Source organism: Poecilia reticulata, chromosome 3 (genome assembly GCF_904066995.2).
Source record: "Poecilia reticulata chromosome 3, P_reticulata-male-v2, whole genome shotgun sequence".
NCBI classification, from domain to species: Eukaryota; Metazoa; Chordata; class Actinopteri; order Cyprinodontiformes; family Poeciliidae; genus Poecilia; species Poecilia reticulata.
The window spans coordinates 4,176,450-4,199,029 of NC_088832.1; the positions used below are offsets into that span (position 1 = coordinate 4,176,450).

Consider the following 22,580-nt stretch of genomic DNA (forward strand, 5'->3'; position numbering starts at 1 on the left):
GTAAAGGTTTTAAAAAATCAGCCACTGTCTTCTTCTGCTCTACAGTGAGAGAGGTTTGACTGACAGACCAACCAGATCATGTCTGCATGTTTGCAGTTAACAATATTCACCCCACTGTTGCCAACTCAGCGACTTTCTTGCTATATTTAGCAACATTTCAGACAAAAAAAATTGGTATCGGCCAAAATCAGAATTGGCAGCTCAGGCTTTTTAAAGATTGGTAATAGGCGATCGGCCAGAAAACCGCAATCTGTTCAGCCCTAGTGTTAATTGAGTTTAGGTTAGGGTTATCCATGTACTACTAAAGGTTGGGTTTAGGGCTAGGCCATAGAAATGAATGAAAAATGAACAGAAGTCAGTGCAAAATAAGCTGTATCATGTCCTCACACTAAGAGAGCAATGTTATATTCTTCATATTAAACGTTTCTGAGTTTAAATCAGTGACTTTAACATGGCTGTGCATGCTGACCATCAGATTGTTGGAGCAGTGTTTAAGAAAAGATGAGTTCACATGTGGGTTCCCAGTCCACCATAATTGTGTGTGTGTGTGTGTGTGTGTGTGTGTGTGTGGGAGGGGGGGATGGCGGGGGGGGTGGACTGAACTGTGTCTGTCTACTGCTCAGACACAGTTCAGCTTCATTTCCTGCCTCCCTTCTTTGGTCCCTCAGAGTGCTTCCACATGTGGTTCAACACAGTTTGGCTCACACTAGGGCCCTCTGGTGCCTGCAATGTAGAACAACAAGTTTCTGTTTAAGCGTGTGTAGTTAAGCCAATGTGATAATGTAGAAGTGAACTTAGCAGAGGGGTGGGAAGATTACCTTTATAATTTATGCAGACACAATATTGATTCCAGAATTGTTTACCTGAAATAAAAAGGCAAAAAGAGATTTGGGGAAGAGATGAAGCAAAGGCACCAAGGTCTGTACTGGAACCTAAACCAGCAGTGTGGAGGACTACTAGCCTCAACGTAACCAGTCATTTCATTTCTATTCAGTTTATCTATACACCACCAATTAAAATAAATAAATAAATAGTCGCAATGCAATTTACAAGTGAAAAAACTGGTTAAATTCGGATTTCTATAATTCCGATTGGTCTAATCTATTCATAGCAGTTTGTTTCTTTCCAACACAATCCAAGAAATCACCAGAATCACTGACTATTGGGCAAACTCAGCCCAATACGAATTGGGCTGAGTTTGCTTTGAAAACTAAATTCTTCCTGCTGCTGTTGAGGTTTCCAATCATTTATCTTTGTAGCCATTGTTTTGGCCATTCTCATTTTAAATTTGTCTCATTATAATCATTTCTAAGGCCTTTCTTCCTCCTGGTTTGCTGTGTTTCTGATAGTATGGTCCTTAACATGGACATTTCTAATATCAACTGCCATCTTTTCTGATAGTTGAGAAGATAGCAATGTGTGTGTGTTGCTGTAGCCACAAGCTGGTTACCTGGGAGATGGACATGATGTGGAAATGCAGAAACGGTCTAAGCTAAGACCCCACGATGTTTCACTTTTCTTCCTATAGACTCTGACCTAATATTTGTGTTAATGCTATTACTGAAAATCTGTCACTCTCTATTAGTCTATCATACTTTACCAGAGCCACATTTACCAGAGATAAATGTGGCCAAACTTGGCCACATTTATCAACGAACAAGAGCATCCATCTTGAATCAGCTTTATCTGATAGAACCAGCACCTGTTCTAATGTGGCATGTTACACATGTGTTTTTGAAGAGTGCTGAGTTGAGTTGCTCTTTCCTCATGAGTTCTGTTATTTAATGTAATATGTGACTTTGTTTCTCAGTGATAGATAATACTGAGAGTTTGTGCTCAGAGCTCACTTTTAGCCTGTAGTGAATTTCTCTCCCTTTCTGTAAGGACTTGGAGCTGCTGGAGTCAGTCTTGCATAGTGGAGCACCAGGTTCTGATGCTCAGGACAGCTGGAGCAGTCGGGGTGTCAGTGCAGCCAGCTCCCGCTCATCATCATGTCTGAGCCGGCAGGAACGGAGCAGACAGCTATGGGAGGACATGAGCTCAGTGGAGGAAGATTCCAGCAAGCTCAACGCCCTGCAGCTCAGACTTGACGAGTCGCAGAAAGTCTTGCTGAAAGAGAGAGAGTAAGAGGGAGCAGCCTTACTGGGGAATGGGTCACTGCAGGTCACTGGATGGCAGGTTATAAGTTAAATTTGATACCTCTGACATTATGGGGAGCTAACTGCTGTTATTTTCTTCATCGTTATTATGGTGATTATCTTCAGTTTGGTTGTGACAAATGGAAAATATGAACGTGTGATGGAACGCAGCAGTTCTCCAGTCACTTAGAGAATTCATCTTAAGTTTCTTATCATTATCAGTGAAAATGATACAAAAGCTAAACTGTCATAGTGACTAAAACTGTGATTTAGAATGCTTGATTTTTTCATTAAATACTAAAAATGACACAAAATACAGACTCATTCAGAAAATAAGAATATAATTGAAGTTAATTTATTTCAATAACTCCTCTCTAAGTATAGTTTATATAAATTAGACTGATGTTTTAACATTTTTATTTCTCTTAATCATCATGTTCTACTAAGAGCCAATGAAAATGTGACATTTAAAATTAGAATATTACATAATATCAATAAAAAAACACTTTTTAAAATCAGAAATCTGGACTTAATGAAAAGTATGTTTAATACCTGCCTAAAGGTTATTTTTAAAAGGCACTTTTAATCTCACAAATGGAACTCTTCATTATGTATTTTCTAATTTATTGATTATGACTGTAGTAAAGGAAGAAGGAACCCAGTCATATCGGATTTTAGTTGAGTAAGGTTAGGCCGGTTCTAAAATCAGCCATTGACACTTAATCTTTGCATACACCCTGTGTACGCCCTATTTATTGATTTATTTTTAGTTTCTGAAACTTTGTCAAACAAAACCATTAAAAAGGAAGTTTCAAATAAGCTTTTGTCTGAATATTGCAAAATCCGACTAATGGAGGCTGCGCCATACTGACTCTTTTATGTGGAAAAACATTATGAGGACAAATTTTAAAGATAGCAGTTGCCATTTTACTCAGCTAGTAATTCTTCATGTTGTGTTGCTAATGTTTGTTTCTGTTTTCTCCAGAGACAAGTTGGCCCTGAGTAAGAGCATCGAGAGACTGGAGACTGAGCTCAGCCATTGGAAACTAAAATATGAGGACCTTAGTAAAAGCAAACAGGAAGCGCTCAAACAGGTGAGACTGCTGGCAGAGGCTCTGGTTCATGGACTGGATCTAGTCGTTTGATGACAGTCACACACTATTACACAATCCATTACAGGGATTCCTTTAAACCACATGTGTCAAACTCAAGGCCCACGGGCCACATGTGGCCCGCCATGTCATTTTATGTGCCCCCCCGGTTTACGCTTTTACCAGATTTTTATTTTATTTTATTTTTTATCGGGGTTTTGCTTCTCCGAAACGGACAGATGTTACGTCTGCAGCGCTCCTCCAGAACGCCGCTCTCCTGGGTAACGTGCACTCAGGCTCCATTTGTTAAATCTTCTGGATGAGTTACTTCCAGTGGTTTTTAATTCTTCGCGGTGGCGGAGCCGCGTCCGCAGTGGACTGCGCATGTTACAGTCTAAATAACTTCTGCGTCATCATTTATTTCCTCAAGATAAACTCCCCGCTCCTCAAATGGATTAACACAACGTTGCATTCTCTTTAGTTTTCTCTGGTCTGTAATGGAGACTTGAATTTAAAGGGCCATTTCAACCAAAGGTTTTGAATCCGCTTCCTAACCATACAAAACGTTATTTAACAATATGAGGTGTTGTTTACTTTATTTTTAACATTGTATTTTCATACACATGCTAGGGCTGCCCAAGTCTAGTTTTCCAGAGCTACCATCTGCAACTTTAGATGCATTCCTTCTCTAACACACCTGGATCATTGACTCATTATAAGCCTCTACAGAACTGAGTTTCTGCTAATGAGGGAAGTCAATCTTTTGTCTGGGGTGTGTTTTAGCAGGGATGCATCTAAAAGTTGCAGTCTGGAGGGCTGAACCTGGGCACTCCTGATTTGTACCGTCAATTTGGCCCGTTGAGGGTGGCCAATATGCTGAAGTGGCCCTCGGTGAAATTGAGTTTGACACACCTGCTTTAAACTATGAAACAGGATGATGCTTAGAACAAATTAGTGTGTGAATGTGCCATAACTTTCTCCAGCTGAACACAAACAAAACTGAAGTCATTATCTTTGAGCCTAAAGAATAACAATGTAGAGTCAACACACAGCTTCAGTTATTACAACCATAAACTAGCAGTCGGGCCCAAAACCTGGGAGTAGTGATGGACTCTGACCTGAACCTTCAGAGACACATAAAATGATAGAGAAGGCAGACAAAACCTTCACAGAAGAACATTTATGTTCTTCTCCAGGATTAGAGGACTAATATTTCAGCAAGATCCAGAAAAACTAATCAATGCATATATCTTTAGTCACATCGACAACAAGGGGTCCGGCAGGGAGTTGGAGCAGAAAGGAAATATAACTGAAAAATCCACTAGGAGGCGCAGTAGACATAGAAAAAGGAGGTCAAATAAGCATTTATCATTTACAAATAAACAGGCAGGGCCGGCCCAAGGCATAAGCAAACTAAGTAGCCGTTTAGGGCCCCAGGGCCTCTAAGGGACCCCCTCAGTTGAGCTGATTTTTTTTTTTTTTTTAGCAATAATTTCTGTCATTATAATATCAAAGACACACAATTTCACGATGAAGTGATTTGTTTTTACAATAATATATATTTGATCTTAATCCGTGTATGGTTCGTTCTTTGGTTTTTTCATTTCAAAATAAAATTGCAAAAACAAAACAAGCATGTGTTATTTTTGTTTTTTCGTTTTTAAAACGAAATTAGAAAAACGGCAATTGCAAAAAGAAAAAAGAAAATGAGCTGTAAATTTTGGTTTTCATTATTTCATTTTTGGCAAGCGGTCTGACCCGGAAGTTCTCTCTGTCCGGCTTACACAGGGACCGAATCACATACATTATGCAGGCTGCAGGGAGACAAGCTTGTTCATTTCAGGCTCTACTGGTAACGGTAGGGTACTGCGTACCACTAAAAGATTTAGCGGGGGTACGCAGTACCTGCAAGAGAGGGGAGCGGCTGTCTGCTGTAAAGAATCAGTGGGTTCACTGTGCAGCCTTGAGAGCACCCACTGATCAGCTGTGACTTATTAGTTTTTCAAGAACAATCTAAAACACGACTTAATCAGTTAATAAATAACTTTTTTCCCCCATTTCATATTGTTTCTGAACTGTTTGTTCTTTGCTAGAGCAATATGCTGATCGCGGAAGGTTTTGAGTCGATTTCTGCATTAAGTGACAAAGTGAACGCCGTCAGGACCCAGAGACCAGCACGTCCTCCTCTGACTCCTTATCAAAATGTCCATAACTTTATTAAAGAAAAACAACAAAAAAATCAACAAAACGTGTTCAAATTAATGACCCAACAACAATAATAATCTGAATAATTATTGTTTCAACAAGGTGTTGCGCAATTCTGTGCGTTTCGGTTCCATTACCAAAATAACTAGCAGAGCAGGAGTTTAAAATGAACTAATCAACCACCGCTGTGTTCAGGGGAGCACTTATTAATGATCGCAAAATAAATATCAAGCCTGCAAACCTAATATCGTAAGGGACTGAATATTATATTTTTAACGTAATCTCGGGTCGGCTTGCGGAGTGCAGGAGGTTGCCATGGCAATGGATGTGCTCAATTTACAGAGAGAGACAGAGAGTAAAAAGTGCAAGTGGTTTAGAGTTGATCATCTGTTCGGGTTGTTTTACCAGGCTCAGAGATCTTGAGAGAGGCAAAAAAAAAAAATTTTTTTTGCCTCTTATTTAGTGGAAATATTGATGTTGATGAGATTTTCTCTAAAGTTATAACCTTTTTCCACCTTTATAGCTCCACTGTTGAAAATGAGAAGCTAACATTCACAAATGACATTGAAATAAAATCCAGTCCAACATCTGGTTTGAGGTGGTTCCTCTGGATCCTGTTGGAGAAAAAATATCCCAACTTCAGAAGATGAGCTTTAACCTAACAGAGCTCTGTGGTTCATCCTGTCAGTATGAGAGTCAGGGTGAGGAGGCGCCATGTTAGGAAGAGAAGTGGAAGCTGCAGGATCTTCAGAACAAACAGGTCATGATGCTAGGCTACTGATTATCAATATAACCAGTTTAAAAGCTAAATGAATGGTTATATGCCAGACATGGAAAACTGGGATGCACTCCAGGCCATGATGTTCAGAATTTAGGTCTCATAGCATCTCAACATGTCAACATTGCAGCCAGTGGGCTGAAGGAAACATGGCTTTATTTTGTAGCAATTCAAGAGCTACCCAGCTTTTATAGCTTCGCAAAAAAAAAAAAAAAAATTAATCAGCACAGAAACTCCAAAGCACACAAAGAAATTTATATATATATATATATATATATATATATATATATATATATATATATATATATATATATTTTTTTTTTTTTTTTTTTTTTTCATAGTACCCTCAAGAATTTAAAACTACTTTCACCCCTGTGTACAAGATTGCTTTTTTTAAGTCTGAATTCTGAGATTGAAGTCAGAATGATGACATTTTTTCTTTCCCAAATCCTCTTCCGTAGGCAAACATTTATTTAGTTAAGCTTTTAATAATCTGGCACATTATTTCAAACATTTCCTACCTGGTAGAAATCTATTTCCAGGTATTTGCCTGAAATAGATACTACTATTAGTATATTGTATATAAATACAATTTTTTTTGTATATACAATACAATATATTGTATATTTATTTTTGGATAAATACACAATATTTATCCAGGATATTGTATATTGTGGATAGCCTTTTTTGCATGCTTGTTCATGACATACTGGATTATAATTGGTATGCTAATGCTATTCAGAAAGAAAAAACTTAAACAAAAGGGTTTGAATGACTGGCAGAATGTTCTAGTCGCGGTTTGAGCGTCTTTTTTAAAACCAGAGCATTTTAAAGGTTGGTAAAAAAATAAAAAATGGATGGACTAGCCCTTTAGATATTTACTGAATGGGAAGCTGCATTTAGCAGCCATTAGCTTCATATACAAAACAAAGTCGGAGTTAAAGGCTATCTGTGTGAAAGTATCATCAAATTAATCACATGCCGCTTTGGACGAGTGTATTAAAACTAAGTATGCGGGACAGAGAACTATGCAGGCTGCAAGGAGACACGGTTGTTCGTTTCAGACTATATACTTAGTATTTTCTGCCAGCCGCAAGTGACCAATGTCCGGTATTATTTGTTTCTCACAGGAGCATTATTTCAACTGACTTGCGACTGGCAAAAAAAATACTACTAAAAGAGAACTTCCGGGTCAGACCGCTTGTCAAATAATAAAATAATGACAAGTGAAGTTAACAGGTTGTTTTCTTTTTTCTTTTTGCAATTGCCGTTTTTCTAATTTCGTTTTAAAAACGAAAAAACAAAAAAATACATGCTTGTTTTGTTTTTCCAATTTTATTTTGAAACAAACAAAAAAAAAAAACAAAAAAAAAAAGAACGAACCATACACGGATTGATCATGTATGTAGAAATTATTTTATTGATAAAAAAAACAAAAAACATATTGCTCTTCGGGGCCCCCTCGTGGCCGCGGTAGGTACCGCACACTTCGCCGGTAATATGAGCTGCCGTGCAACGTGCAGAGCATCCAAACGTCCAAAGCTCCGGTCAGAAGTTAAGTAAGCAAATGTCTCAAAAACATTGTTTTGGGAAGAAGAAAGAGGAATAATAGGAAAAAGCCAAGATAAAGGTTTGTTTTAATGTGTCTTGGTAATGTAATGCGAAACGTTTGTAAAGCTGCCAATAGAAAATTAGCTTAATAGCGACCTGGAACGGTCCAGTTCAACAGCCAAACATTTATGCTAGTGTCTTTGTGTTTGTGTGAAACTGAGTTTTAACTTTAAATTAGATGTGTTCCGATCGATCGGTCACCGATCATAATCGGGCCGATTTTCGTGAAAAAGTGCATGATCGGTGATCGGCGATCATTGGCTCTTGTTGCCGATACCGATCACCTGCTTCTCATTTCTCAGCCTGCCTGTGCAGCTGGTCTCCTCTTTCCTTCACACTGCGCAAACGCGCAGCAACAAATCCTAAGCGATGTGGAACTATAACGCACTGAGTGAATGGGGAAGTTTGCCTGTTGCGGCGGAAAATTGAAGCAGGTCAAAATGCATCAACACGACGAAGCTAATACGACATAAAAACAATGCCATACTTTACAGAGTTTGGCTACATCGAGGCTCACTGCAGTAAAAAATACATATGGAGGATCAGATAGCAGGTAAAGCAGCGCACAGATACAAACACTCACCCAGATTAGCATGACGGTCAGAAAGCTAAACAAATAATCCGCAAAATTATTTAAGTCTTCGAGCTGCGAGGTAAGACGCTGGTTCTGCTCTCGCTGTTGAACCGCTGCTACGCGCTACAGGTAATGTAGCGCGTAGCACAGACGGAGCGCCGCTTCTGCTCCACCTGGTAGTGACTCTCACACCGAACCTCTGTTTAAAGCTGCAGCATCTAACCTAAAAAAATACATTTTACATACATATTAAAACTTTCGCTGTCCTAACATGAAACAGATCATTTCTAAAAAAATAATCGATCTCCTCCCTGTTCTGCATAATTACTCTGCTCAGTCAGAAACAGCCACTCAGAACTAGCAGTAATCAGCTAGCCGCCATGCTATCAGGAAGTTTTCATTCAGTAACTCAGGATTGTTTATTGTAATGGAACCTGTATTTGCCTGTATTTTATACTTGAATTTTTTGGCAATGTTGAGAGGTTTTATTTTGACTCTTTGCATTATTTAGCCTCTTCAGAGCCTTCATATGTTCTCAGTCTGTTAAAGATGGTATTACCAATAGCAGTACAATTTGCACAATGCCTGTTTTGTTTAGTTTTCTTCATGGTTCCTTTTTCCACATAATGTAACCGGTAGTGTTTATGATTAAAAACATATTAATTATGTGATCGGTGTCTGTGATCGGTATCGGTGATCGGAATTGGAATCGGCAGGAAAAAACCTGATCGGCACATCTTTACTTTCAATGAGTTGATTCTCCTACTTGGCTCTGTATATTTCTGAGGTATTTTTGACTTCAAAACGCCGTGTTTGATAATGTTTGATAATAATTAACACTTCTCAATGTTTGACATTGTCTAGCAAAATGTTTTTATGTCAGGCTACATAGCTGCTGCATCAATGAGCTGCTCTATGCAGTTATGTGAAACTTCTGTTAAAATCATTTGAAGGCTCAGAATCAACCCGGTACTGGTAACAGTCCACATTCCAGGGGAGAAAGACTCACCTGGTTACCAGGTTATTCCTGTACATTATTTGGAATCATTCTAAGCTAATATCTAAAGAAGAAAAACAATAATAAATATATGAAAAGAAAATGTATAAAACTTTATATATAAGTCCATGTGATGACATAAATAAATAGATTTTTATCAGGCGCGATACCAGCCTCCTTTATACTCATAACAACAAGCTGATATTCTTCTCCTGGATGTTTCAGTTGTGCTGCGCTGTGGTGCAACTCAAAGGCTAAAGCACTTCATACCTGGTGGTGATGGTAAAACACCAATAAGTTATTTATTGATCCTCCGCAAAAAAAAGCAAAAACCGAAGAGGGGCCGACAATGTTCGTAGTTTGGAGCAGAGGTGGCGCTGGAGTTTTTTCGTTGACCGTCAAAGAAAAAATCATTTTATTTCCAATTTGTAGTCATCAAACGAAACATTTATTATTTCTCTGCCAGAGCGTTTTTGAAATCAGGTAACATTTCACGAAATGACGTGATTAGAAGACGGCAGAACTCTGATCGTTTCCTGATCCCTCAGCGGGAGAAAAACTCAGCAGAAGCGGATCAGCTGCGCTAGACGCTCCAAAGCCGCTGGTCCGTTAAAGCGACCAGATCAGAGATGATCCTCTGACTGATATTGTTCTTAGTATGATTAATAATGAGCTCCACGATGTTCTCTGTGCATAAAGTTGAAACTGTCTACGGACCAAGTGGTCAGCTGATCACAGTCTGGACAGAAACCAGCGAACTGCTCTCTGTTCTTATCAAGACGAGGGTGAGGAGGGAATCTGACATATTAACTCAGTTAAGTTTTTACTGGTTTTGTTTTTAAAACACCATTAACGTAAGCAGTGTAACTATATATTGTATATTTGGCGTTTGTCATCTCATGTGTGATTAATTGGAGCGTAACGGTGGAGCATTTAAGCGCATTTATTGCCCAGCGCACTGCGCTTGTTTCTGCCTATCGGATCTGCACTTTAATTTCTTTCCTCTGTCAACAGTCAGCTGTTATTCCTCTACTTAAACTACAATAAGTAGATCACATTCTCTTTAGGTTTTCTCTGTGTGCTCCAAACTCATTAAATGTAAACTCATTAGAAGCCCGACCACCATCAGGCAAATAATTCTGGTCCGACCCGAAATATTGTTACCTGTCAAATTACCTGTCAAAGCAGAGCTTCCTAACCAAGGTGTCCATAACTCTTCAACATGCTGTCAGCTCCCAGTCAGAAAGACGCATTTAGTTCAGTGTCCATGAGATGATATTCAGAAAGGATCTTTTATTTGATTGATTTTAGTTTCCTCTGTGATGAACTCTTTGCGTAAAGTCTATCATGTCTCCATGTGCGACAGTCAAAGGTGTTAATTATAACATGTCAAATGACAGAGGGACTTAAAAAATAACCAAATATTCAGTTTGATTATTTTTTATATATATACTGCTCAAAAAAATAAAGGGTTCCCTTTATTTTTTTGAGCAGTGTATATATATATATATACACACACACACACACACATTATTCTTGTTTCTTTTGACACCATTTAGCTGAATCTGCTGAAGGAAATACATCAGGATGAACTAGGCCGCATCTCTGAAGACTTGGAAGATGAACTGGGAGCTCGGACCAATATGGATAAGAAACTGGCTGAGCTTCGAGCTGAGGTAAGGTAACAGGACTGCAAGGACAGGTGTGTGGGATGTTGGATGTGTGTGTGTGTGTGTGCGTGTGTGTGTGTGTGTGTGTGGAGGGGAGCGAGGGTTGTGTGTGTGTGTGTGTGTGTGTGTTAGGAAATTTCTTGACCTTGAGCCCATGGATTCCACTTTATTGATATCAACTGGTGACAGGTGTTTCATCATGATGAAAAATGCACAATGACCACCAAGTTGTCGCTGGATTCTTGCATTAGTCTTTTCATAGGAAAGGAGACAGATAATTTTATCACTAAGACATAATAAAACAAAGCAAAAGAAGTACACATTTTGAAAATAAAATAGTAAAAGTTTAGTAAAAACAGTTTTTACAAGACTTTACCCCATCCTCAATAATAGAAAAATATTTATTATAGCAATCAAACCCTTCCACTAACTGCTGCTCCAAAACATTAACAGCACTTGCAGTCAAAGGAAAGATGTCGGCAAAACTGAAGGATTACTTTAAATCTATATCTGCCATAGCTCTGACATATTTTTGGTCTTATATGTAGGTTCTTGCACACCAAAAAAATCATCAAGTTCTAGAAGCAGCAAAAACGTCCTGGCAGTGTTTTGCTTCCAGGCTGTGCTGTTGACAATCAGCTCATCAGCTGGTCTTTCATTTGAAAATGATGTGGTTGTTATAACAGCTGACAACCAATCCAATAAGTTATGCTTACACCTGTCATAACAAATGATAACAAATTTTGCTGGGTGATTAATTCTCCCAGAAATTAATCAATATGACAATAATATTGCCATTTTGAGGCAAAAACTATTAGCATAAAATGGCATTAAAATGCAAATATGCCCTTTCAAAAATAATTAAGTTAATTTCTAAGGAACATTTAACACTGTAACTGGAAGACATTTCAAATATACAAAATATATAAACCATAAATAAATGAAACAGATTTTGAAGTCTCTGTGAATAAATCATTTGGCTCAAACAGGTTATATTGCCAAGTATGACTTTTGTGGGGGGTCTGCACAGTGGCGCAGTTGGTAGAGCTGTTGCCTTGCAGCAAGAAGGTTCTGGGTTCGATTCCCAGCCCCGGTCTTTCTGCATGGAGTTTGCATGTTCTCCCTGTGCATGGTGGGTTTTCTCCAGGTACTCCGGTTTCCTCCCACAGTCCAAAAACATGACTGTCAGGTTAATTGGCCTCTCCAAATTGCCCCTAGGTGTGAGTGTGTGTGCATGGTTGTTTGTCCTGTGTGTCTCTGTGTTGCCCTGCGACAGACTGGCGACCTGTCCAGGGTGACCCCGCCTCTCGTCCGGAACATTAGCTGGAGAGGCACCAGCAGCCCTCCCGACCCCACCAAGGGACAAGGGTGCAGGATGGATGAATGGACTTTTGTGGGGAAATTCTACTGTGTAATGTAATACACAAATGTTTGCAGCATTTTTCAAAGTGCTGGCTTTTCAGTTAGATTAAATGGGCATCATCTCTTGCAATTAAGCAAACTCTTAGTACGCATTATTTTGCATTGGCCTTCTGTATTTAAACACCTCAATGAAAATAGACTGTCAGTCATTCGAGGCACGTGAATGAAACTTTTTGACATTCAGTCTCTTTTGTAGGAAGAGAGATACGATGAAAACCAACGAGCAATATTATATCCCTCATTTTCTTATTGAGCTCATTTTATTTTATCATCTGATTAATTTATTGTTTAATGTGACAGGCATAGCCATACTGACAGTTAGCAGTGAGCCAATTTTGTTTGTTTGTTGTTAGTTTGAGAATAATTCACAGATTGAAGACCAGATTGAAGCCAGTTAGGCTGACTACTTAGGTGTCAGAAGTCTCCAGTGTTTCACTCAAGCCAGTGTCTAATGACTTCCACATCCAGCTTTAGCTTTAGCCCCTTGCATTTCTGTCCTTTGTTCTGCGTTTTTCAGCTGAGCATCTGCTATGTTCTGTGCATCTATGCAACGCTGGATGTGTGGTATCAGGACGTATCTAATACTGACTGCATGTCTCCATCAGATGGAGAGACTGCAGGTGGAGAACGCTGCAGAGTGGGGCCGCAGGGAGCGCTTGGAGACGGAGAAACTGGCCCTGGAGAGGGACAACAAAAAGCTGCGGGCTCAGGTGGAAGACCTGGAAGAGCAGCTGGCCAAGAAACGTCGGCAGGCCGCCTCGGCACTTGACACAGACTTAAAAGCCATCCAGAGCGAGTTATTTGAGAGAAACAAAGTGGGTACCACAAACCTGTAAGCAATCAAAAATTGTTTTCACAGAATTTACAGTAGTAAAGTAAAAAACGTAAATTAAAAGTAAATTAGTAAATTTATGATTAGTTTTCTGCTTCTTTGCTTGGTATATGGTAGAAGGCAATGGTCAGACTCAACGCCCATGACAAACAAGTGCTTCAGCTTTGCCACTCCCTCTGGTGGTGGCTCAGGGGCATTACAGGTCCAGGTTGTCATACATTCACTGACTTAAGGTTAAAATGACATAGGTAACTGACTTTGATTTGTTGCGCTTCCTTCTCTGACCCAATGGAGGAGCCAGTGACACTACTTTAGTATAGCCTATATCTAAGAAATGGAAGACAGGGTGTGTGCTGCCCTGCTCTTTGTTGAAATAAGCATTGCCATTTCCAAACTGTGATTATATGTAGTAGTTGAGTTATTATGGCATCTGCAGTTATTCACATTTGTGCAAATGTGTCCAAAAAACTATGTTGTGAATCTTTCAGTTCAGATTGTTGTGCAGCAGTGGCTAAATTTCCTGGTTTAGAATACAAGCTATCATGTCTCCCTGCTGGAGGGGCAGACATAAATATGGTTACAAAACCTTAACTGCTGGATTTCAGTGTCATCCAACTCCTGCCACTGAAACGTCATGTATAAAAAAAAACTCAGATGTTCGACTGACACCTACATGTGAAGCCCATCTTATCTACCTCAACAAAGGTTTAAAAGTCAACCGCTGTCCTCTTCTGCTCTGCTGTAAGAGAGGTTTGACTGACAGACCGACACCAACAGATCATGTCTGCATGTTTGCAGTTAAGAATAGTCACCCACTGCTGCCAACTTAGCCACTTGCCATGTCTGATGTTGTTCTTGCCATATTTAGCAACATTTCAGGCAAAAAGTAACTTTCAGGATCTGTGGCTGTTTGATTTTATGTTATTGTAGGGATGTTATTACTATTATTGTTATAAGTGTCTTACCATATTGGTGGATTTTCTTAGCTTTCCTCAGTTCTGCTCATCATTCCTTGACCACACAGAGCGTTTTTGATAAACAAGATCTTTCATCTTAATGTCAAACCTTTCTTTGTGTTTGAATGTGTATGTGGTACATTGGTGAGTTGACTTGGATCAAGGACATAAACAACATTATTACAAGAGTAATACAAGACTAGTTGCCCTCCATCATCTTGGAGGGCAAATAAAGATGATGATTTGAACCTACAGCTCTGACCAACCTACAGTGGGAGTACCCAGTGTGGCTGAATGATGCACTGAATTGACAGCACATTCTGTGGTTTATTCAGATCGATTTAAACTTATGAGGGTGGACCTGAGAGTGGAGGAGAACAAGGAAAAGCGAAGAACTGGCTGTGTGACTGTAGCTGGTGCAACCAAGAGCATATCTCTGTACGGAACAGCTCAGTAGCAAAAACATGGAGGAGCTTGCTGTTGCTCTTCTTCATCATTGCACCAAACTAGAGGGTGTTTAGTGGGCTGTTGTACGTACATTCCTCAGCTCAGCAGCTGCACCATATATGTTTCTGGAATTTTAATCATAAGATTATTCTTGTGCAATAAAATTCAGATTAATATCAGGGAGTTTTCTGCCTTTTCTCTGGTCATGCCAATTAATGTGACTGACCCTGCAGCTCTCATCTGTCTTCTAGTTCCCACTGATGCAGGGCCTTTTGCCTTTATACTGCAGAGCAAGTTGACAGAAGCTTCTTGGAAGCTCTGTAGGGGGAGCCATTAGGTGCGAGGCAGTGAAGTGCCAAAATAAATCAACAACATCAAGCATGAAAGTGCAGTTGAAGATACTGCATAATTAATGAATCCCATTATCTTCAAGCACAGATTTTCCATTGTCAATACCAGTGCAGATCTATAGTTGGGTGTGGCTTCAACCCAACCAGGACCACAACTTCCCACAGTTCCATCCTGAAAGACCAAATGTATGCAATCCAAAAGTTCCGCTGAGACCCATTAATGTGTCTGTTGGCAGCAGAGGCTGGATGATGTTTGCTGCCCTGCAGAGAAATGTCGAGGAGAAAGCTCCAACTGTATATCTGTGCTGTAAACACACTAAAAGAAAAAGTTTGACTTTCATTCTCATGAGCAGAGGTCGACTGCAGGCGAGCTGAAAATGAGAAATCCTTCTTGTTTCAACAGAAACAGAAGAATCATCTACAGACATGCATCTTCTGGTGATTTCCTGGATGTGGTTTTATTATTCTGCTGCATTTATTTCTGATGGATGTTTCAATATAACCACGTGGGCTTGAAAGGACAGAACAATGAAAATTATTAAAATGGCATTTTAATAATTTTACCTTATATTTAGATTTTTTGACAGTTTTATTCCATTTAATTATTGCTATTGATGTCCACAAAAGTCAAACATTATTGTTACAAACTGGCTGGGATTAAATGGGTTCTGCTTCCTAGAAGTCATAAAATTTCAAGATAAAGATGTTCATATTGTAATACTTCTTTTCATATGCAAATATAGAAATTAAGGTGTAACTCTTGGGGGGTTTTGGGGTTGTTTTTTTGTTTTTTTTTAGATTTTAGGATAGTTTTGCGTGTCAAAATACTAATTTTCACATGTAACCCATAAAAAGGTTACATGTGCTAAAAAAAAACAAGTACTACATTTAGCTTCAAATAAATGCTAAATCCTGGTATTTAATTATTTAATTACAATGGAGACTATGGAATTGGTCAAGTTCAGTCTCCTATTTTTTCTGTAACTTAACCTTGAACCTATTAAAGAAGTTGTGTGTGTTCTTCAGGCCTCAGACAGTTGAGCAGATAATCAGAAGTGTCATGATCCAATTGCTATGTGCTGCGTTTGCAGGAGTTGGCTGATCTTCGTCATGTTCATGCAAAGCTCAAGAAGCAGTTCCAGGAGCGCACTGCGGAGCTGGCCCACGCCAACCGGAGGGTGGAGACCCACGACGCCGAGGTCAAGAAGCTCCGTCTGAGGGTGGAGGAGCTGAAGAAAGAACTGGGCCAGGCTGAAGACGAGGTATGAACACATTTATGTTCATCTTTTGGGCCTGGGTGTCAAATATTTATAATATTTTCAAGACTTTGTGTATTAAATTAGTAGAAGATATGTTGCTTTAAATAGCTTTTTTAAAACTTATGCAACAGCAGCACAAATAGCTTGGTATGTTAGAGTGTGATGCATCTCAATCTGTCAGATTCATTGTCTAAAAATATTCACCCCCTTGGATGTTTTACCCTGTTATTGTGTTTATTATTTTTTATTATGTTGATCATAAATGATCAACATAATAACATACTGGCTTCTTTTTGACAAAAAAAATTACAAAATGTTTAATATCAAAGTGAAAACTGATTTCCACAAAGCAATGACAACTAAAGCAATATATAACATGAAATACTTATGTAAATTACATAAATATTCACTCCTTCCAGTCAATATTTAGTATCCGCACCTCTGGCTGCCACCCAGCAGGTCTCAGTCAGGCTCATCTGGATGTAGGCCTGTTGCAATAAGGAGTAAATCAATCACAATAACAAGTTTTACTGAACAATGAATTCTCATTTTACTTGAAAATGAAGCCATTTTCAAGTAAAATAATGGTAATGACATAATAATGCAAGAACACATTCTCAGAGGTCAATAAACTGTAAATTGTAGAGAACATTTAACACTGGAACAGGAAGACATTTTAAATATACAAAATAAACAAAACAACAGAAACAACAAGTAAAACAAATTATGAAGTCTCTGTAAACAAAACTGTCCTTCAAAAAACAGGTAGATGAGACCAAAGCAAATTATGGATATTATTGAGCTTGTTTTAATTAATCATGCAATTAATTGATTTATTGCTTATAAAAGTAGGCATGTCGCATCATTTTCTTTTATGTGATGAATATACTGAAAACCATCACAGCTCTCTGTATGCATGTGTGCGTGTGTTTGTGCATGTGTGTGTGTGTCCAGCTGGATGAATCTCATAACCAGACAAGGAAGCTGCAGAGGTCTCTGGATGAGCAGGTAGAGCAGAGTGAGAATCTGCAGGTTCAACTGGAACACTTACAGTCGAGGTGAGATGTACACACGCCCGCCGCGCACACGAACAACAGGGACTTTGCATGGACTTCCATTCATTTTTCATCTATTTCTACAGAGTGCCCCTAAACCTAACTATTACCAGTACATGGATAACACTAGCCTAAAGTAAACTTAATACACACCTTAGTTCTAAACTTAACCTTTAGATTAAAAAAATAACTTTTTCTCATGGGGCCCAAGCTTTGGGCTCCATAAGGAGCAGGTGGTCCCAACAACATAGTATTTGTTAGGAAAATGGTTGTTACAATCTATTAAACACAATACCATATATATATATATTTTTTAATTCCCTTCTCACCCTCCGCGGGTGGTCTGTTTCATCCTCTGAGCTCGGGTCCTCTACCAGAGGCCTGGGAGCTTAAGGGTTCTGCGCAGTATCTTGGCTGTGCCTAGAACTGCACATTTCTGGACTGAGATGTCTGATGTTGTTCCTGAAATCTGTTTGAGCCACTGCTCCAGTTTGGGGGTGACTGCCCCGAGGGCCCCGATGACCACAGGCACCACTGTGGTCTTCACCTTCCAGGTCTTTTCCAGTTCCTCCCTGAGGCCCTGGTATTTCTCTAATTTCTCATGCTCCTTTTTCCTGATGTTGTAGTCACTTGGTATTGCTACATCCACCACAACGGCTTTCTTCTGTTCTTTATCCACCACCACAATGTCCGGTTGGTTCGCCATTACCATCTTGCCTGTCTGGATCTGGAAGTCCCGCAGGATCTTAGCTCGGTCATTCTCCACCACTTTTGGGGGTGTTCCCCTCTTTGATCTTGGGGCTTCCAGTCCATATTCTGCACAGATGTTCCTGTACACTACTATGCCCGCCACTTGGTTATGTTGTTCCATGTACGCTTTCCCTGCTAGCATCTTGCACCCTGCTGTTATGTGCTGGACTGTCTCAGGGGCCTCCTTGCACAACCTACACCTTGGGTCTTGTCTGGTGTGGTAGATCTGAGCCTCTATTGCTCTGGTGTTTAGGGCCTGTTCCTGGGCGGCCAGGATGAGAGCCTCTGTGCTGTCCTTGAGTCCAGCTTTCTCCAGCCATTGGTAGGTTTTCCTGACATCAGCCACTTCAGTTATTTGTCGGTGGTACATCCCATGTAGGGGCTTGTCCTCCCATGATGGTACTTCCAGCACCTTGTCTTCTGTTCCCCATTGCCTGAGACATTCGCTGAGCACATCGTCCGTTGAGGCTTTGTACTTGATGTATTTATGGATCTTGGATGTTTGATCCTGGACAGTGGCTCTCACACTCACTAGTCCTCTGCCTCATTCCTTACGGCTCGTGTACAGTCTCAGGGTGCTGGATTTGGAGTGGAATCCTCCATGCATGGTTAGTAGCTTCCTAGTCTTAACATCCGTGGCCTTCATCTCTTCCATTGGCCAGCTAATTATTCCGGCAGGGTATCTGATTACTGGTAAGGCATAGCTGTTTATTGCACGGATCTTGTTCTTGCCATTGAGCTGGCTTCTCAGGACTTGCCTTATTTGTTGGAGATATTTGGCTGTGGCTCCTTTCCTTGTGACCTCATCCAGGTTGCCATTTGCTTGTGGTATTCCCAGGTACTTGTAGCTGTGCTCTATGTCTGCTATTGTTCCTTCTGGGAGTGAGACCCCTTCTGTGTGGGCGACCTTCCCTCTCTTTGTAACCATCCGACCACACTTCTCTAGTCCGAATGACATCCCAATGTCAGTGCTGTAGATCCTGGTGGTGTGGATCAGTGAGTCGATGTCTCGCTCGCTCTTGGCGTACAGCTTGATGCCATCCATGTAGAGGAGGTGACTGATCGTGGCCCCATTCTTGAGTCAGATCTACCACACCAGACAAGACCCAAGGTGTAGGTTGTGCAAGGAGGCCCCTGAGACAGTCCAGCACATAATAGCAGGGTGCAAGATGCTGGCAGGGAAAGCGTACATGGAACGACATAACCAAGTGGCGGGCATAGTGTACAGGAACATCTGTGCAGAATATGGACTGGAAGCCCCGAGATCGTAGTGGGGTACACCCCCAAAGGTGGTGGAGAATGACCGAGCTAAGATCCTGTGGGACTTCCAGATCCAGACAGACAAGATGGTAATGGCGAACCAACTGGACATTGTGGTGGTGGATAAAGAACAGAGGAAAGACGTTGTGGTGGATGTAGCAATACCAAGTGATTACAACATCAGGAAAAAGGAGCATGAGAAATTGGAGAAATACCAGACCCTCAGGGAGGAACTGGAAAAGACCTGGAAGGTGAAGACCACAGTGGTGCCTGTGGTCATCGGGGCCCTCGGGGCAGTCACCCCCAAACTGGAGCAGTGGCTCAAACAGATCTCTGTCCAGAAATGTGCAGTTCTAGGCATATGCAAGATACTGCGCAGAACCCTTAAGCTCCCAGGCCTCTGGTAGAGGACCCGAGCTCAGAGGATGAAACAAACCACCCGCGGAGGGTGAGAAGGGAATTTATTATATATATATATATATATATATATATATATATATATATATATATATATATATATATATATATATACACACACACACACCCTTCACAGCTGAATGACAACAAACTGATGGAAGCTAGGGCTGTGTTTGTCTTCATTTCTCAAATCACTCTGACACACCTGGCATGGCACACAGCAACACAAGAGCTCTCTGTTACTATGGTAACATGTGACAGGGAGCTTGGTGATTGGCTGCTGAGGCTCAAAGTGACGGTGTGAAGAAAATGGAGAGAAGACAAAGAGAAGAGGAGGAGGAGTAAGGCTGATGGAGAGAGAGGTTAGCTGAGTGACGGGTTCAGACACACATGCACTCTCACACACTCATGGACACACCTCCAACTGAACCTGGTGGGTTCTGAGTGGAACCCACACACACTAACTCTACATATTAACTTACATACAGCTGAGACCATGAAATTAATTCAATGACAAGTTCGTTGAGTTTAAACTTTTTTAGCCATCATGACCACTGATGGATGAAATTAGTAACTTTCTCTATAATGTTTCTTCTGGAAAACCAGTCTACAAGCAGCCATCTATGTGGATGTAACTTGGATCACTTGAGATTCAGACTCATCTTCCACACTGTGTGACATCTCCCCCAGCATAATGCTGTAGGTCCTGTCAAAGCCGCAGAGGAGCGTAACCAATAAAAGACTTAATCTGGTTCAGCAGGTCTCCAGTAGTTGAAGTTCTGCACAGCTCATCAGATTTGTTGCTACCCCACAAACCCTACATTGTTTATTCTGGTTCCTGTTGAAACAGCCACGTTTGTCCCAGACAGCTGACTGTAAATTAGTTGGCACTTCACAATAATCTGAAATGATAAAATAACCAACAAAACTCTTATTTGGGGTAGCAGTTGCCACCCCAAATAAGAGCCTTGCCACCCCAGTTGGCGACTATGAATTCAATAAATAGTTATGGCAAATCGGACATTAAGCGCATGAATCTCGTTTTTCCGATAACATTGAATGCAACACAATGTAACCTGACACCCACTGCTAAGTAGCGGGAAGTGCGAGAGAAGGACAGAGTGCGAGTCAGCAGCATTTATGGATATGTATTACTGGACTGGACATTACATGACTTATGCGCCACACATGCGCCATTGCTGTCCATTGAGTCAGGAATATCGGTGGTCAGGAAAATACCACACTTACGCAAAGAATCTGTAAAAAAACGACGCAATGTTTAGCGGTTAATTCAACCCTATGACAGCCATAGATAACAAGGTTGAAGGGTTTCATATTTAACAGATGAGGAAAAAGTTTTAATTTAGAGAAAATATTGAGAAAGTGAGCAGTGAGTCAGTTATGCTAGCCTAACTGTTGTTAGCCTGCTATTGACTTTGATAACCTTAACATGTGCACGGGTCCTCGTGTAGGGTAAACCCGACACAGAGCGAGAAAAGGCAAAATAGAAGTGGTTTTGTCTAGTTTGGTTCTTCACCTGTTTATCAGCTTTATTGTACCTTTATTGTGGCGCACTGCAGCCACTGCAATTCCTAAAAGTTAAACAAACAACAAAAACTGAACTAATCCCCTCTGTTCGTAAAACATGGTGATATTTATTACAGTCATCAAACTACGGCTCCTACAGCATATTTAAAATAAAACGATTGACCAATATAAGAGAAATTTGCCCCTTCTTACATCTTGACAGAACTAACAGAAACCAAACTGTTTATAGATTTGTATCACAGAGAATTTATCAAACACTGGTTTTCTCATCTTTATTTTAAGTCGAATTTAATAGATATATCTGATAATAAATGATGGCACTACTAATATTTTTGTGACAGATTTCTGCTCGTCCTTCATTGGGATAAAATGGTTGTCTGGACATAACTCAATGCATCACATAGCAACTAATAGGCGCTGTCCAATACAGAAATACATATCAATTACTGTATTGATATGTATTACTATATTAAAGACGTAAAAAAAATTAACTACACTATATTAATAAATTGTATTGAAGCCTACATGAAGCTCATTTTGAAACAATGCAAGTTAAAAACAAGTAAACAAGTAACAAGTAAATTAAGTCTAATGTTACGTCTATGTATATGTAAGCTAAAAGTGAGAAAAGTGACACACACACATATACACACACACACACACACACACACGCACACACACACACACACACACACACACACACACACACACACAGGGGTGAAAGTAGTTTTAAATTCTTGGGGGTACTATGACAAAAAAAATAAAAAGAACACACAAACATACATACATATATTGCCTCTTTGTGTGCCTTGGAGTTTCTGTGCTGATTAATTTTTTTGTGAAGCAATAAAAGCTGGGTAGCTCTTGAATTGCTACAAAATAAAGCTGTATTTCCTTCAGTTCACTAGCTGCAATGTTGACACCTTGAGATGCCATGAGACCTAAACTCTGAACATCATGGCACTGAGTGCATCCCAGTTTTCCATGTCTGGCATTTAACCATTCATTTTAGCTTTTAAACTGGTTATATTGTTCCTGTGTCCAGACAGAGGGATAATCAGTAGCCCAGTATCATGACCTGTTTGTTCTGAAGATCCTGCAGCTTCCACTTCATCTTCCTAACATGGCGCCTCCTCACCCTGACTCTCATACTGACAGGAGGAACCACAGAGCTCTGTTAGGTTAAAGCTCATCTTCTGAAGTTGGGATGTTTTTCCTCC

The 22,580-nt window shown here is 40.1% G+C and overlaps 1 protein-coding gene across 4 annotated transcripts in view; it reads left to right on the forward strand.

The window, feature by feature from the left end:
* ccdc102a (coiled-coil domain containing 102A) overlaps positions 1-22,580 on the forward strand; it is a 47,797-nt gene that overhangs the window by 17,299 nt on the left and 7,918 nt on the right. For 2 of the 4 annotated variants that reach the window (XM_008405025.3, XM_081604951.1), the window contains exons 3-8: positions 1,885-2,123; positions 3,124-3,232; positions 10,954-11,070; positions 13,092-13,301; positions 16,163-16,333; positions 17,285-17,388. In XM_008405025.3, the coding sequence (XP_008403247.1) occupies positions 1,885-2,123; positions 3,124-3,232; positions 10,954-11,070; positions 13,092-13,301; positions 16,163-16,333; positions 17,285-17,388 (950 nt within the window). Of the gene's footprint in view, positions 1-1,884; positions 2,124-3,123; positions 3,233-10,953; positions 11,071-13,091; positions 13,302-16,162; positions 16,334-17,284; positions 17,389-20,073; position 22,580 lie in introns of those variants that run through there. The other 2 variants (XR_001776476.2, XM_008405027.3) reach the window with 2 other exon arrangements.